The 17,191-nt window shown below is 41.8% G+C and overlaps 2 protein-coding genes across 6 annotated transcripts in view; one reads left to right on the top strand and one right to left on the bottom strand.

The window, feature by feature from the left end:
• Nucleotides 1-2,166, top strand: part of ldah (lipid droplet associated hydrolase) — a 43,923-nt gene extending 41,757 nt beyond the window's left edge. For all 5 annotated transcript variants that reach the window (XM_028991105.1, XM_028991140.1, XM_028991114.1 and 2 more), the window contains 2 exons: nt 23-105; nt 1,747-2,166. In XM_028991105.1, the coding sequence (XP_028846938.1) occupies nt 23-105; nt 1,747-1,938 (275 nt within the window). In that variant the 3' untranslated portion in view covers nt 1,939-2,166. The remainder of the gene's footprint in view (nt 1-22; nt 106-1,746) is intronic.
• Nucleotides 2,167-5,951: 3,785 nt separating this feature from the next.
• On the bottom strand, nt 5,952-11,959 carry gdf7 (growth differentiation factor 7). Its single transcript, XM_028991094.1, has 2 exons — nt 11,570-11,959; nt 5,952-9,473 (listed from the first exon to the last, which is right to left on the bottom strand). The coding sequence occupies exons 1-2, from the start codon at nt 11,913-11,915 to the stop codon at nt 8,509-8,511; spliced, it is 1,311 nt and encodes a 436-aa protein (XP_028846927.1). The 5' UTR covers nt 11,916-11,959; the 3' UTR covers nt 5,952-8,508.
• Between the last annotated feature and the right edge of the window lie 5,232 nt (nt 11,960-17,191).

Genomic DNA, 17,191 nt, shown 5'->3' with positions numbered 1-17,191 from the left:
CATTTAACTTTTCTATTTTCAGCCAATGCCATGTACATGGGGAGTCAGGAGATGAGGATGGTTCTGGACAGGGATGATTCAACTATCAAGAAAAACCTCAACAAGGTAAATGATTGGTTCCATTTCTTCTTCACCATTGATTTTTTTGGTGATTAATTATTTAGTTTGTAGGTGTAAATGTCAAATTAGATATATTTGATCTGATGTATATATATGATGCCTGTGTGGTCTTAATCAGGTAGGTTCAGAAACGTTGTGGAAATGCTCCCTTTACCTTAGCATATACAGGCATCATTAACATCTGTGCTTGCTCATCTCGTATTTCATTTGGATTCCTTCTGTTGCAAATTTTGCCTCACAAACAAACTGCATGCATGGATCAAAACCCAGCCAAGGTCTTCCCAAAAAGCCACTGGAATTCACACAGGACCACAAGATAGATTAAAGAGACCCAAAAGACAATGGGAACAGAGGCGCTTGCCTACTTTAAACAGAGTTGGGAAGGCAGGGGGCAGCCGGGTTGGTGTGCAAGTTCACCTGATCAAAGGGAACCTGCCACTCACTGAGGATCTTCACTTATTATCCACCATCTGCTGATAAGAGGTCAGAGACTACCTTACAGGAACCTGATCACCTCTGTGAGAAGCCCCTTCACTTCTCCCCAGCCACATTCTCTTATGAGAACTGGAGGAAGAATGTTTGTTGTGTATGTGTGTGTGTGTGTGTGTGTGTGTGTGTGTGTGTTTAGTCCTTGTGTCTGATGCTGTCCAGAAGCTGCTCTCTGATAGAGAGAGAGAGGTTGAGAGGTGGGGACTTAGCAGGGGTAAGCTGGGGATAGAAAGCGGGCTCATCGGTTAAATAGGTGACAGTGAGGCAGCCTCTCTCTTGCCGATGCTCACCATCATTCTGGCTAGTTTCACATGTCAGGAAATGAACCCAGGAAGAAGGCAGATTTCCTGCCCAAAAAGGAGGAGAAACAGTAACTGAAATTAGTGCAAAGTGATCGTAAAGTGTAAAAAGGGGCAGTGGTGGCCTAGCGGATAAAGGGAGCGGCCACGTAATCACGAGGATGCCGTTTCAAATCCTGATCCACTGAGCAAAGCACCGTCCCCACACACTGCTCCCGGGGCACCTGTCATGGCCGCCCACTGCTCACCATGGGTGATGGTTAAAAGCAGAGGACACATTTTGTTGTGTCACCGTGTGCTGTGCTGCAATGTTTCACAATGACAATCACTTCACTTTCACTTTCAACAGCAGATGCACTGGGTCTTGTTCATTCATGTAAGTAGGTAAACCAACAAAGAACTGCTTGCCATTTATCGCTCTCTTGAACGAGACAACACATTTTTTTCGCCGTTGCATATTAATTTCTGTCACCCAAGAACAATCTTGAACCTTTTTTATCAAGACAATTTAAAATGGGAGGAGCTCCATCAAAATGTCAGATGCTGAAACATCATTAAAGATTTTGTTTCTTTGTTGTTTAGTCTGCTTATTTATGTAAATCCTGAGGACGTCTCTGGCCTTAAAGTAGTAAACAACCCCCACACTTTGTTTGCAGTGTGTTTTTTGCAAATAACAAATGATGAAATAATGATTATAATGAAAAATGCATTTCTTCACTGGTCCCTTGGATGTGACCCACATATGACACATACATGTATCACATTTTTAATGAAAAAATTAAAATGGAATGACAAAATCTTTATTTGTACTTTGCTCTTGTGTTTTTTTTCTTGACAGCTTCTGTTTTATTATGGAGCGACTGACCACTGGTGCCCAGTTCAGTATTATCACGACATCAAAAGAGACTTCCCGTCCGGTGACTTCCATCTGTGTGAACGAGGGATCCGCCATGCCTTTGTTCTTGATGCAGGAGCAGACATGGCAGCCATGGTCACCCAATGGGTCAGTGGTGACCTTAAAGACTTATAATACTGAGAACATTAGGGTGTGAAAATTCAGTAAATTGTATGAGTGTTTTTGCATTTCTTGTCTGATTTTATATATCTTTGAAGGATCTACACTAAATTCACAGTTCAGTACGGTGAGTTTTCAGCACAATGGGAATAAAGGAAACAAAACATTTTTGTTATTATTAAACAGTGATTTATTGAAAAAGTATTGACTTAAATAAAAAAATATCAAACACACATCCTAAAATGGGTTCTTTGGACATTATTCTTTAATTTCCAAAATATTTTATTTTAAATGACATTTAATCCAAAAATATGATCAGTCATCATGCATCACGCATGACATGCAGGGAATACAACTTTTTGAACAAGGTTCATGAAGATGCGGTTTGATTCGCAGATGAAAACTGTGCTCTGAAGTGGTTTGATAAAGAGCATACGTTGCATCATTTCACCACTTTTTCATTTTGTTACCATCCTCGTGGGAATCCTGTGAAGATCATTTCTATTTCAATCGCACGGATTACTTTTAAAATGTAGTTACTGCTGTCCCCACTCCCATGCAGGCTTGTGAAGTGTTAGATGCGCCAGTGGATAGTTGTATGTTGTCTCATGCGCATGCATGCGCATATGCAGACCAGTTTTGGCAAAAAGAAAAATCATGATGGTGCAGAATCATAAGCTGGACCTTTGTAATTACTGAGTTGGTGACTTATATCCTGACAGTACAGTATACATGTTTTAACATTAATCAAAACTGTGTACATGCATTTACCATATTTTCCATATACTTTTGCCATTCTGTATCCACCTACAGATGCATTATGGGCACTGCTGTAACTACTTTTCAATTACTATTACAGCTCACTACACCTATCAATGTATGGCACAGTATTGTTACTGTTATGTAGTGGACTTACTACTGAATGAATTGTATAGTGGAGATTTTGGACAGCACAACAAAACGACTGATCCACTACATAGTTTCAGACAAAGTATTGCTCACAGATGCAGCTCAATGTGAAAAATTATCTTTGTAAATTTAGACCTGCAGTACTTGTCAATTCTTCACATTTACCACATATTCTCATTGTTTAAACAATGATGCAGCCGATGCTCACCATCCTATGACTGCATGTACCAAATGGTTCTAGTTTTGTATGAATGCACAAATACACCGTTAGCCCAAAATTATTTTCACTAATTGCTCCTTCTCAAGAACCCACCCCCCACTCCCCGAACCATCCAGAAGTATCATCCTAAAATGTGGATTATGTTGCAAGGACCTCAACATAACTAAATGGTGGCCTTTTGATTCGAACGTGATTTGGCTAATTGTCTTGGCACATCTTTATTTGTACCGAAAAGCTGCGGAAATGCGATAATCATATGAAAGGCGCACTGTGTAGTTTTGAATACAGCATGAAATTAGCAATTTCCTCTGTGTGAAAATGGCAGTAACCATTTACAACCTATGGCCTTTATGTGAACTCTTACTCCACACAGTTGGTTAACGGTACATTTCAAGTCTCTTTTTTTATTCCTGGAAAAAATGTAAGGATATTTCCAGGTCATAAATTATTCCTCTGACAATTATAATTCTAATGACTTGCATATAAAAATATTTATTATATATTATTTGGGGTTACTTCTAATGTTCACTTGACAATATCATGCCCCAAAAATCTCATTCTTTCATTTGATTTACTTTTAATGCATTATATATCCATCCATAAAACAGATTTATGAACACAAACTTTTTAACCATTAATTTTTTTGTACAGTTATTTATAAAAGCAGTAAGGGACTCGGTTGTTCAACCTTTCAAATGTTTATTTGTCACATACATTATAGTCTGCAGGGAACAGGAAAAGCACCACAACCCATGGTTGCTTGTGGTGGATTGCTCTATAAGGCAATAAATTGGACACAGTTTCAATTGAGTCTAATTAGCCCATATCCAAGTAATATTATTCCTTTAAGTGTGGGTTTGAAGGGTTATGTACGAGAGCCAGATTCTACAGTTTTCTTTTTTTTTTGTATATGAATAGAATAAAAATAATATAATAATAATAATAATAAACCTGCTCCTAATTTGTGCTTTGAAGGGCAAAAAAACCCAACACAAGTTGCCATGTAGAGGACGAACTTACAGGGGAAGCCAGGGCCTCATCAGAAAGAATGACAAAGCTGCTTAATTTGCTTATACTTGATTTAAACCATGAGGCAGGGGTCTTTCATAGAAGGAAATGGAGTAATCCTGCCCGGGTGGATTGCATTGTGGCAGAGCAAACAAGCTTTACTGTTTTACATCTCCAGAGTGGTTTGGGTTCTCTTGTGGTGACAAAGAACAGTTCCAGAGATATTTTGGCCTTCTCCTTCCATGAAGTCTCATCTGTAATCGATCAAACTTTTTTGTCCTCTTATGTTGTTCAGCTTTGACACTGTAATAGCTTCTCTTTTCACCCCAGCTCCCCTCGAATTTGAAACTAACTGCATCTGAAATATCCTGAACTGCTGGATGCTGCTACAGTGGGATACCATTTATGCTGAACACTAAAATGGTATCATATTCAGTGCATGGAGGGCAATGCATGACAACATGGTCTCATGTAAAATACACTGCATTCTGTCCAATCATAGCAGGTTGCTGATTTTCATATTTTGATAGCTCGATGATCATAGATTGGTTTTAAATTCATCAGCCCACAAAACCATTTCCTTGTCTTCAGTAAAACAATGCAAGTGTTGTTTATTTGTCAATTATGACAGTAAATCACTGTAAATTGTTGTAAATTACTAAATTATTATGAAGTAATTAATTAAAATGTGGACATTAACTAAAATAAGGAGTTTCAGCACAGCAGGGATAAAAAGCACAAAAGAAAAACTAAAAATGTTTGCATATATTTACTAATGTCATACTAATGCTGCTGTGGACAAGTAGGCATATTTCACTTTTATACTGTCCTTATTCATACAATGAATTTTGTGAACTGAAATGAAATGATCATTTTTGTATTATTTTGATGTTTCAGATCCTATAGAATACATGAAATAAAAGAAATATTGCAATAATAAATTAGCTTTGCATAATATTAGTCTTTTAACATTTAACCACAATTGCAGACTTTCTAGTGAAAATGCTCAGATGAAAAAGGAACATGAACATAAGCAGAGTGACTTTTGTGTGTCTGTGTTTTTTTTTGCTTAACTAAAAATTCTGTTTGAATTTTAAAATTACAATCCAGTTAGAGGGAAGACTCCATCTTCTCCTCTCAGCTGAAATGATTTGTACCCATATTTCATTCACATATTCACAAAATTCTTCTAAAGCAAATAAAATCTTTCTGCACATCTGCAAAGTCTTGTAAGACTTTTACCACTGTGGTTTCGGAAGAAATGGGTCACATTAATGTCCACAACAGCCTCCCCCTCCCACTGGCCACAACAATAACACACACACATACACACACACACACACAAAATAAAAAATCCCATCTCTTAACGACAGTGGCTGTTATTGCCATTCAGAGGTGTCCAGTGTCGTGTAGTAATAATGCATTTTTAAAGCTTCATCTCTCTTGTGTGATCATCGATGTCCTCGTTGGGACTGCTGCTTCCTGTAGAGGCTGTGAGTCAACATCGGCTGTATACTCTCCCCTTACGCCGCAATGTGTCCCGATAGCCCAGGAGGATCCAGTAATTCCAAAAGCATTACTTCCCCCACCAATGCAGGACAAAGCCTCATTCTTCCCCCCCCCTCTCGATCTCCCCCTGTCCCGCTCGGTTCCGCTCTCACCGTCTGTGTTCGCTATATAGAATACAGAGTCCCCAATCACCTGGAAACTTGAATATGTTGCTGGCTAAAAATCAGGCCAAAACACAAGTTCAATTATGATGCCGGAACTGTGGGTGAGCCAGACAGTCACTGAGGGTTCACTCTCATATCTGGGTCTAGAATAAAGGGCTCCTTTTTTAATTTTCCATACATATCTTTTTTTTTTAACCATAATCTGCACAAAAGAATAATAAAAGAACAAATAAACATTTTATTATGACATATGATACATATGTGCTTACTACTGTATAATATTTCCAACAGTAAAAAAAGACAAATACAAATGCAGTTAATTTACAATTAAATTATATACACTCTTACATATCTGTAGAACACACACATCTTCACAGTGCACTTTTCATTTAACATAAAAAATTCCAGGTTGTCTTTTCAAAATCTCAACAGCACGTTTTGTTCCCCCCAGTGTCCGTAATAGTGGGAGCGGTGACATTGATTTTGAATCTTTGTTCAGAAGACACTATAAATACACAGAGAAAGATTGTTACCAGTATAACGTATGCATTGTAAATGTACCACAGAGTACATATGGTCTAAAGATGCCATCACACTTAAAAATGATAATAGTAATTGTCACAATTACAGGCATGAATGAGACAGACACATTTAGGGGTAAAACATAGCAAATTATTATTTATGGTTGGAATATATTTGCTCAACACATTATTTTCAAATTATCTTTCCAGAACTATTATTGAGTCACAATATTTCATGACAAGCAACACTTTGGAGCACATCTTTAATGATGATTTCATCACATTTCTATTAATACATATTCCAGTTTACTAAAATAATTAAAGCTCTTATAATCTGCTGAAAGGTAGAGTTCCCTTAGATAGTCTGACTGCTTGGCAACAATGATATTTGTGAAAATTAGCGTCCATATTTGCTAATGATAATCTGGCCACAGCCACCCCCATTAGGGATGGTTTAAATAGAAACGGCATGCAAATGCAGAGGTGTGTCTAATTCCTCTGCTGGGGCGGTTCAGAACTGCATGGTTTACATTAAACGGCCAGAGAGCTTTTGGCGTGCGCGCCTCCAGCTCCGCTGTGCCGCTTTTCAGTGGAGCAAAACAGCAGAGGGAGAAGGAGCCTGCAGCGTGCAGTTCTGATAACCTCTGCTGGCTCTCAGGCCCACTTCAAACAGCGGCTTCACAACCACAAACTGCCAACAGGGACGCGCACCCACCACGAACCGATCCCTTTCATCTTCACACACAGCCCAAAAAAAAAAGACAAAGCTCTGGGAAGGTTTTATACGCGTGACAATTTGTACAAACCGACTGCAAACCTTAATCACAATGACACGGATGCCCTTCTCATGACGGTAAATGAATGTTGGGTCACCATGGTGATAACTCTGCCTACGTGAGATGGCATGAAATGGATGGAGATTCCTGCTGTGACAGGAAATTGCATTTATGGTGGAGGAGAGGCTCCTGTCCATTTGAAAAATTCTTGTGGGGCTGAGCACGCTGAAGAAAGCGGACGAAACTTTCCCCAAAAAAAGCCACCGAAGCGGGTCACAGAGAGACAGCAGCAGGACTGAGGATCACGGTGTCATTGAGGGAAGTGCTTAATACCAGGGAGCACATGGGCAAGTGGGTTTGAACCCCCCAACATGGGCGCTGAGCACGGACTCAGGGACTTTTTTTGTCTGTGCAGAGGACAGACCCTAAACGTCACTTGTCTGCAAGAACTGAGCATTTGATTCAGAATGGCAGTTTTGGGGAGCTTTGTTTAATTAATAAAACCCAACATTGGGTTGAGGGTAATCATAAAAGTGAAGCGTAGAAGCAAACAAACTGTGGTACGGATTATAAAACTGCAGAACTAAAAGGACGAGGGCTGCTTTGGATTTTCTTCAGAGACGTGGATAATGAAAGTATTCCAATGTCACTGGACAAAACAAGCTGGTGTAGCGGGTGCATGTTTTCATCAAGAAACATCAGAACTCCGCAAAGTAATTCAACTAAACATGTTCAACAGAGAAATGACATTGCACAGAGTAGTAGACAGTCTACAAGCTTTAGAAGTGCTTGAGAAGTGCTTGCGAATTTCAGCTTGACTTGAAGCGACTTCATAATTTCATGGCAGATTGTTGGATGAGAAAATATCTTGCTTCAGAGTTTCAGCAGTTTTCATTCTCAAAAGGACAGAGGAACATAGTATCACACATTAAACTCCTCAAGTAAAGTAAAATGAATATTGAGTACATGTCTTCATTTAAAAAGATCCATAAACCATGATGGTCCCAAGGACGGTGACCTCAGAACATCTCCTGGCCTCCTCTGGCAGAATCGTTTCTCGTGATCTTAGTTGATTTGTTTGGAACGAGGTGGATTGATCTGCAGAAAGGAACAGGGCCTGTTACCTGTTGGCCTTATTTGGGGTGCTCTGTTTCTGCCAGGTTACGGACCAAGTCAGTCAGTCAGCCCTTCATTTCTCTCTCTCTCTCTCTTTTTTTTTTTTTTTTTGTTCTTTTTTGCATATTTCCAAGCATAATTCCAATTTCAGGAATTCATTTTCTGTTCAGAAAGCTTCCTTGCCCTGTGTTTTTCTACACAGTCCAAATGTCCAGCGACACCCTGGGACACACACCTAAAACAAAAGCGTGTTGGGCCTTTGCATTGGTCCACACATTGCGCTCCTCGGCCACGTGTCATGGTACAGGAAGAGAGAGGGAAGTTCGGAGAACAGGGCCGGCGTCCGGCCCTCGGCCACGGCGCTACCTGCACCCACAGCTCTCCACCACCATGTCCTCGTACTGTTTGTAAACCACGTTGTTCCCCGAGTCGATGTAGAGGATGCTGATGGGGCTGAGCTTGGAGGGCACGCAGCAGCTTGGCGGAGTGGACTCCGGGTCCATGGAGTTCATGAGCGTCTGGATGATGGCGTGATTGGTGGGCTCCAGGTGGGAGCGCAGCGGGAAGTCGCACACGCCCTCGCAGTGGTACGCCTCGTAGTCCAGTGGCGCGATGATCCAGTCGTCCCATCCTAGCTGTTTGAAATTGACGTGCAAGGGCTTCCTGCTGCAGCGGGTCCGCCTTCGGCCGCCGCCTTTTCCCCCGCCCACGCCTCCGGCTCCTCCTCCGGAGCGGCCCGCCAGGACCATCCTCCTGCGCCTGCGCCGCCGCGGGCGTCGACCCTCCACGACGGGGTCGAATGGCAAGTTCAGGAGGCTCCCACTTTCTGCAGCCTTCATTTTCTCACGGATCTCCCTGAACAGGCTCTCCTTTCGGTGACCACGAGAAAATGTCACCAACAGGGCCCTCTCTTGTGGCTGCTGCAACTCCCTCCTGAACCCCAATATCCAGGGCAAGACTGCCTCATTAGTCGAGTCTGAAAGTACAGAAACTTCGAAACAGAGCAGGTTACCATTGTGGCTGTTCCTGTGTGCGCTGTGTAAAGCTTTCACAGATGGACTAACATCAAACACGTCCCACTGTGGTCTCTCGGTGTCTAAAATGTCAATCGTCCTGGAACCAAAAAGATCTTGCTTCCCCGAAGAACCCTTGGTAGAACAGGAGTGCAGCAGGATGCGGTACAAACTCCCATCCTCTGAGAGCAAAACAGAGAGGTCCCCTGGCGGCTTCCAGAAGATCCGAAGTTCAGCTTCAACCACCTCGTCAGCTCTGGAGAGACTGGAGAGGTCGAAGATGTACCGCTGTCTGGAATCAGTGGAAGGGTGGTCTGAGAACGATTAAGACAAGAAAGTCAGCAATCAGCATCGCAACCAGAATAAACACGTCACTTTGATCTTGAACGTGGTCCAGGACGCTCACTATTTACCCTCTGCCACCAGGATGTCATGAAAATGCCATAAACTCCAGGCTCCCCCACCCGGAATGAGAATAACATTCTGTCCTGAATCGTTTCTCCAAATGCTAACAGCCAAGCAGCGGTGGAGAGAGCCAGACAGGGCCAGGTGGGGAGAGCTTGGCTGACCCAACAGCAGGCCTCTGTGCTTGGCAGCGCAGTCTAATTACCCTGACTGAGTGAGAAGAGGCTTTGGTGTGATGTTGGAACCTCCCTGCCTCCCTCTGTCCCTCAATAGTCCAGGGAAGAGGTTATAAATTTGAAAGGAGTGGTGGGTGGCTTTAGGACCGTTTACGAGAGCAGACGTGCTCTGCCTTATCACCACATCGCCCTGATAACGTCTGAAGTCCCTTGCGTTCAGTCCTTCCATTCACGACCACAGCTGAGGACAGTGGCAAAAGGAGCCGAGGGAGAACGGGCACCTTTTTTGATGTTGACATCTTGACTCTGGCCTCAAGCAAAGCCTTGTCTGAAAATGCCACACAACCTGTGAACAGAACAACAGCTTCATGCTTGGGATCATGAATGGAATACTTTTACAAGTGTGAAGCCGTATTGTGGACCACACCAGGCTGCAGAGTGCGTGTGTGACTGAGAGAAAGTCATGTGAGTGACAACAGCGTAGCAGGCTGTCCTCTTACTCCTCTCAGCTTGGTTTTTAAATGAAAGGTGAAGAGGATCTGCCCCCCGTCAAGCTCATATCCGCCTGCATGGCTGCGCTGTGATGTAACCTGCACCAGCACGTCTTGCTGTAAGACGTTCGCATGTAACGTTACAGCACACACTCGGAAAGCATCAGGCTGAGGATAGCCACAGACTGACCAGCCAAAGCATTAAAACCGCCGACAGGCATGAGGCACGTAATATAGATCATCTCAATACAATAGCTCATTTGAAGAGGTTGGGATTTCAGCCAGTGAACAGTCTGAAAGGATGGTGCTGGAACGCAGAAAAATGAACAAATGTAAGGTTCTGGAGGCCAAGAGGAGCATCTCCTGTTTCCAGTAAGGTGGCTAATTCCAAGGAAGGACAACTAGTCAATCCACCCAATTACTATACTGGATAAGGGTAAAGAAGTCTGATGAATTTGGATATAGCTAAAGATTGACACAGTCCCTGGACACCCTTTCATGGCAGGTGACAGTTGCAGCAGAACATTGTGCCCTGCTACACTGTAAAGAAAAAAAAATTCACGATTTTGGATGTTGAACCCTCCAGATTTCAGTTTGAGGGAGCATCTGTGGGATTTGCTGGAAAAAGCAAGGCTGATGCAAGTCTGAGGTCCCACACCGCAACTTTAAACAGAATGTAAAGGGACGATGATGTGTGGTAAAGGACGATCAGGTCAGAGTTTTGAGGATTTAATATCAGGCAGGCCATTTTTAATATCCTAGCTGATCCTGTACATAGTAAGATTTGACTAACGTTTTTCATTTTTGTTAGAGACAATTCCACAGAAAAAAACATTTATTAAGCAGAAATTCAGATCAAGAAGCATTTTTGAGAGACTGTTCTTAAAATGCTGCATTATTCTATTGTATTGTTGTTGTATACTATTTTACATTTTTTTTAACATTTAGTGCTTTTTTTACAATATATTTCCCAGGTTTTATAATTAAATCAATAATAATCGAATGCTAAAATAAATTCTAATTTAGAAATAGCTTATGGTTAAATGTTTTTTTTTTTTTTTAGAACATGTTGAAATATTACTACTGTTGTCGTTTTAGACACACTTCTTTGCCCCTTTAACACAACTTTTAAAGGCTTTCGGTAACATGACAATAATTGAATATTTGACTGCAGACAGGCAGCTTGACCCAAATAAATAAAAAACAGGACCTGCTGCCACATTAACTCTGTATGAACGGTTTTGCTCATGAACTCATTATAAGCTGTGGAATTTACAGCTTGCGTTTTTATTACCTGGTGGTTTCGTTTAAAAAGCGGTCTAATTAAACGGCACTTGCCTTTCCCCAGATCGGTGAAGCTGGTGACGGTGCTGGCGCTCCGGTTCGTCCCCCGGCTCTCCAGCGCGGACAGAGTCCGGTACAGGGCCAGCATGTAGGACGGTACGTGGACACCAGTGGCGTTCCTCCTGCGACTCTGTCCGTCATCATCGGCGGGGAAGGAGCGCTTCGAGGCTCCGAGGACCGCAGCCTCCGCGACCTTCCCGAGCAGGACGCCAACTAACAGCGAAAGAGCGGCGGCCTTCGTACGATTCATTTTCAGCGCTCTCTGGCCGAAATGAGAAAGTTGGAAGGGTTTGATGACTTTGGAAACTCCCCTTTGCTCTTTAGATAATGTTAATATCATGCATCTCTCTGACACGGAGGCAATAAATCGCCTGTTGCTCGGTATTCCACCGGCGCCCCCTACAGGTAACAACCGTGTCCTGCCTTTACCGCCACCGCACGCAGCAGCGGGGACCTTCACACAATGACAAATACCTGCGGAACACAGCTGTCTTTTTAATATTATGACATCACAATTAACATGATTAGACCTCTATTTTAGGCAGCCATTGCCCGAGCAACAGAAAAAGATTTCCAGGCGTCTCAGCCGAACAGTAGATTCCCAGTGTTTACTGGGTCCGAAAGATTGAAGGTTTTTGTTTAAAATGAATTCTTTTTTTTTTTAAAGAAGCCTCGGTGCCTGTCATCTGTGAACAGGAAATGAAACCAAATCAAGACAAGTGAAAATTTAAACCAGCTCCACGTGTGTGTTAGAAACAGGTCGAGGAAGCAAATACTACCTCAGTGCTGAAAGGTGGCCACTGTCACTACATGTTTACGGAGACATTCCACCTACCCTGGAAAAAAATAATTTTTATTAGCTAAAGGAGATTTATTAGCTTTGGAGATTTCACCATGGAACAGACCGACTGGACTTCATTTTAAATGGAGGTTGCATAGCATCTCAATATAATATAATAATACTATAATAATATACTAATAATAATAATAATAATAATGATGTAGAACACTCCCTCATACACATGTATGATGTTCAATTCTGTTGCACAAGTGCAACGTCTTTTCTGACCTCAGAATTGTGGGAAATGACAACAACTTGCTATGGCCACAAGAGGGCACTACATTAAAGGTTAATTTAAATATGTCAACAGAATATGTCAACATTTCAATGAGCAAATAGCAAGAGCCATTGGTTGGTTAATTACTGAAGTTATTAATATGGTGATCTTAATTGTTGCTGTGAAAACACATCTGGGGATCATGGAAAAGGTGACACGGTGCTTCAGAAGGGCCAGAAAGAGAAGAGACATCATCTTGAAGGAGAAAAGCATGACCCCATTGACAATCTTGGGGATGTACTGGATTTGCTGTGACATTGCATTAGATGCTAGATGAATGCATACTGTATTCAAAGCTAAAAACTTTTTTGACTGAACAGTTCAGTTCTGTCAAACAGTTCAGTGCAGTTCAGGATCCAATCAGGTCCCCCTCATTAAGTTATTAAAGTTGAGTTATTATCATTAAGTTATTAAAATTTGCCTGTTCTGATACTAGTTATCTGCTTAACTTTCTGTCAGGGGCTTCCGAGTACAGAATTGGGAACCGCTGATCTTAAAAAAAAAAAAAAAAAAAAAAAAATGTCATGCTCGCAGTGGGCAATTCTCCTCTCTTCATTAATCGTGCAGTTGATACTAGTAGGCCTGCACTTGGCTAATAAAAAAAATATTAGCACTCAGGACGATCTATATGATGATTCAAGTACATCGTTGCTAGGTTCATATCGGTGAAATCCTTCATGGTTCAGACTGTTTCATTGTTTCTTAAAACTGAAATCTTACATGTTGGTAATAGAAAAAACTTCAGATAGCGCCACGCTTTTGGCACAGTCAATAAACCACACTGAATGGGCTCCAGTGTGATTACAAGTAAAAGAATAGGTGAGGATAAAAAACATAAGGATAAAAAAAAAAAATGCATTATAATTCCAGTTGGATCGAAGTTGAAGAGAAAAAAAAAAAATAAAAAATACAGAAAAATGTATTTTAAAGGTATCTAAAACACACAACCATAGTCTAAACACACTTTTCGCTAAGTATCAAATTACACAACATTATTGGATTCTGCCACAGTTATAGTAAGTATGAGTTCAAGTGAATTTACATTGTGACAGTTTCTTTTCCTGGGCGTGTAGAATATGCCAATGTATGTCAGAAATGCATTTTATTTAATAGCTGCAACTAGGTCTTTTAATGATGTTACCTTCCAAATCCATTGTATTACCAACATTCACAGGTTATGAAACATGTTTTGTAAATTCTTCACTGGCCGTTAAAAGTAGTATCGATATTTCTATCTTGTTGTCCGTGTCTGTCACTTTTGTTTGTATTTTTTCAGTTTACTTAATTGAAATGCATCAACTTTTACATTACCTTTATGTTAATATGGCCTGCTTAGCTTTCACTACATTGACTGAAAAACATAATTAGCTTATTACATAGGCACCGTAATACCTTTCCTTGTGTAATAGTTCACCAGTGCATTCTCTTCATTGCGCTCCTTCTGGAAGACTCGCGTGTAGCATTTTGGGCCAAAGTGAGAGAACAGAACGCTGTAGGTGTACAGGTACAGGTAGGAAGGAAAAGAGAACATGCACTCTACAAAGAAGATAAGCATGCTGATGGTCATGAAATTGACATTCTTGTAAAGATCAGTCAATTTGTGGCCTTTATAGGCAAACAGGAAACAATAAAAATGACAGAACAACAAATTGTACAAAAACACGGCCAGGAGCCAACCAGTGGAACCTACATCACATATTACGATAATTTCCGTCTCTTTCACACATGTGTAAGGACAAGGTGGGCCAATAATCAGCCATGCAGTGCATAAAACCATCTGGATTGACATTATTGTGGCTACTATCACAAAATGTTTATTGAAATGTTTTATCCACTGATGCAGCTTCTTTTCAAAATCAAAGCCCACAAAGGTCTGGAACATATTTCTAAGCATGCATTACAAAAAAATGTGTCAGTTAAAAACCAACATCACACTGGAAAAGCAGCCCAGGATGGACAAGAGAGTCATGAGGCCGAGGTTCCTGCCGGCTGCCGTCACAATCGGTGTGTTCATGTTTGCTGAAAACAGCACAACAACCAGCAGAGTGACTGTCATCCCGAGGACATCGAAGAGTGACAGGGTGATGATGATGCCTTCCTGCCAATTCATGAATACGATTAACTTATTGATACCCTCGTCTCAGCCTGTTGACTCATACAGACCATTGGGACACAGTGTACAGCTCTGTGGATTCAAGCATAACAGGGATTTAGATCATGAGATTGGCGTTCATTGTCCTGGTCTTGTGCATAATTTTATAGTTTTGAACAGGTCTCCAATTTTCTAAGTAAATCTATTTTTTAAGGTGCTACTAACATCAAATTCTCACCAGATGTCAGTGCCAACCCATGCAAATCAAATCAAAATATCGAACACATGAAGAAAGGAAGGTGCAATAAGGCATGAAATACAGTAATTAGAATACAATCATGGTGGTTCAGTCCCATCGGATGGTACAACTGAAGGGTTAAACTATTATGTGTATGCGATTATACGCCATTAGTTTTATTATTTAAGTCTATGCTTGTCTCACTTTCTTGTCGTCACTCATATGCATGTCCCTATGTGATCATGCACATGTCCCCTAGTGTATGTCCCTTCATGTATGTTACTAACTGTTTCCTTTCTGTTTTGTTTGGGTATGTCCTATTTCACTATGTCGTGCAACTGAGATGCTGTAACTCTTGCATGACAACATAGAAACTGTAGCAAGTAGTTTCACTACAAAAGGTTCAAAGGAAATACTTGAATTGTTTAGTGTGGATGTTATTATAGAAGGATTCCCACGTTCATTTTTTCCATTAGTCAATTCTAAATGCTTGATTTTAACACGAGGTAATTCTACCATCTGCCCAAATATATGAACAGAGTGACACATACATGTCATAAAACATAAAAATTATATATATTTTCTATATATATGAAAATGTGATGCTGTGTGTGTGTGTGTGTGTGTGTCACTCTGTTCATATATTTGGACAGATGGTAGAATTACTCCATGTTAAAATCAAGCATTTAGAACTGACTAATGTTTGTAAAAAGCTGCAATGTGTTCCATAACCTTTTTTTCTGCATCTTCAGATGAGCTCTAAACAGTAATGTCACAGGTGGGCTGGACATGGCATGAAGGAGGACGCATTCGCACGATCACAGGACAGGGGTTTTAATACAAACTTCACAAGACAGGGGAACCTCTACACGCACAGTGACCCAACGGCGAACAGACACGAACAGGATAGTTATATACAATTATATAAATAGACAGCAGGTGAACAGGATCAGGGAACATTACACAGGACAAACATGAAACTCCGGTCCGGACTCCGGATCCGGAGTAACCCCTGCCGGTCCGGATCATGACAAGTAATCAAAGTTGGCCAGCAGGGTTTGAGCTGCTTACTCTGAATAATAGCTGCTGTATATATATATATACACAGTACAAGCCAAATGTTTGGACACACCTTCTCATTCAATGTGTTTTCTTTATTTTCATGACCATTTATATTGGTAGATTCTCACTGAAGGCATCAAAACTATGAATGAACACATGTGGAGTTATGTTCCAGCTCCTCTGGCAGGACCCCAAGGCATTCCCAGACCAGACTGGAGATATAATTTCTCCAGCATGTCCTGGGTCGACCCGGGGGCCTCCTGCCAGCAGGACATGCCCGAAACACCTTCCCAGGAGGCATCCTGACCAGATGCCCAAACCACCTCAACTCGCTCCTCTCGATGTGGAGGAGCAGCAGATCTACTCTGAGTCCCTCCCAAATGTCTGAGCTCCTCACACTATCTATAAGGCTGCACCCGGCCACAGTACGGAGGAAACTAATTTCGGCCACTTGTATCTGCGATCTCATTCTTTCGGTCATTACTCAAAGCTCATGACCATAGGTCTCCCGACCCCGAGTTGGCAAGCCACCCTTTTCCGGTCGAGAATTGAAGGTGCTGATCCTCATCCCAGCCGCTTCACACTCGGCTGCGAACCTACCCAGCAAGAGCTGAAGGTCAGAGCATGATGAAGCTAGGAGGACCACATCATCCGCAAAAAGCAGAGACGAGATTCTCCTGCCACCAAACTCGACACCCTCCACACCATGGCTGCACCTAGAAATTCTGTCCATATAGATTATGAACAGAACCGGTGACAAAGGGTAGCCCTGGCGAAGTCCAACCCTCACCAGGAACAGGTCGACTTAATGCCGGCTATGCGGACCAAACTTGCGCTACTCTGGAAAAGGGACTGAATGGCCCTTAACAAAAGGCCATCCCCCCAATACTCCTGGAGCGCCCCTGGGGACAAGGTCATAAACCTTCTCCAAATCCACAAAACACATGTGGATTGGTGGGGCAAACTCCCATGCACCCTCAATCACCCCAGCAAGGGTGAAAATCTGGTCCACAGTTCCACGGCCAGGACAAAAACCACATTGCTCCTCCTCAATCTGAGATTTAACTATCGACCGGACCCACCTCTCTACCTTGGTGTAGACCTTT

Source organism: Denticeps clupeoides, chromosome 1, assembly GCF_900700375.1.
Source record: "Denticeps clupeoides chromosome 1, fDenClu1.1, whole genome shotgun sequence".
In the NCBI taxonomy this organism is placed as follows: Eukaryota; Metazoa; Chordata; class Actinopteri; order Clupeiformes; family Denticipitidae; genus Denticeps; species Denticeps clupeoides.
The sequence above is the reverse complement of the archived record's forward strand: the minus strand, read 5'-3'. Positions and strand labels throughout refer to the sequence as shown.

Bases quoted from the DNA above. Each gene is read 5' to 3' on its own strand.
- gdf7 (XM_028991094.1), bottom strand. From the start codon at position 11,915: ATGATATTAACATTATCTAAAGAGCAAAGGGGAGTTTCCAAAGTCATC. The intron at 9,474-11,569 runs GCAAGTGCCGTT...AATCGTTCTCAG, and splicing joins CTTCACCGATCTGGGGAAAG to ACCACCCTTCCACTGATTCC.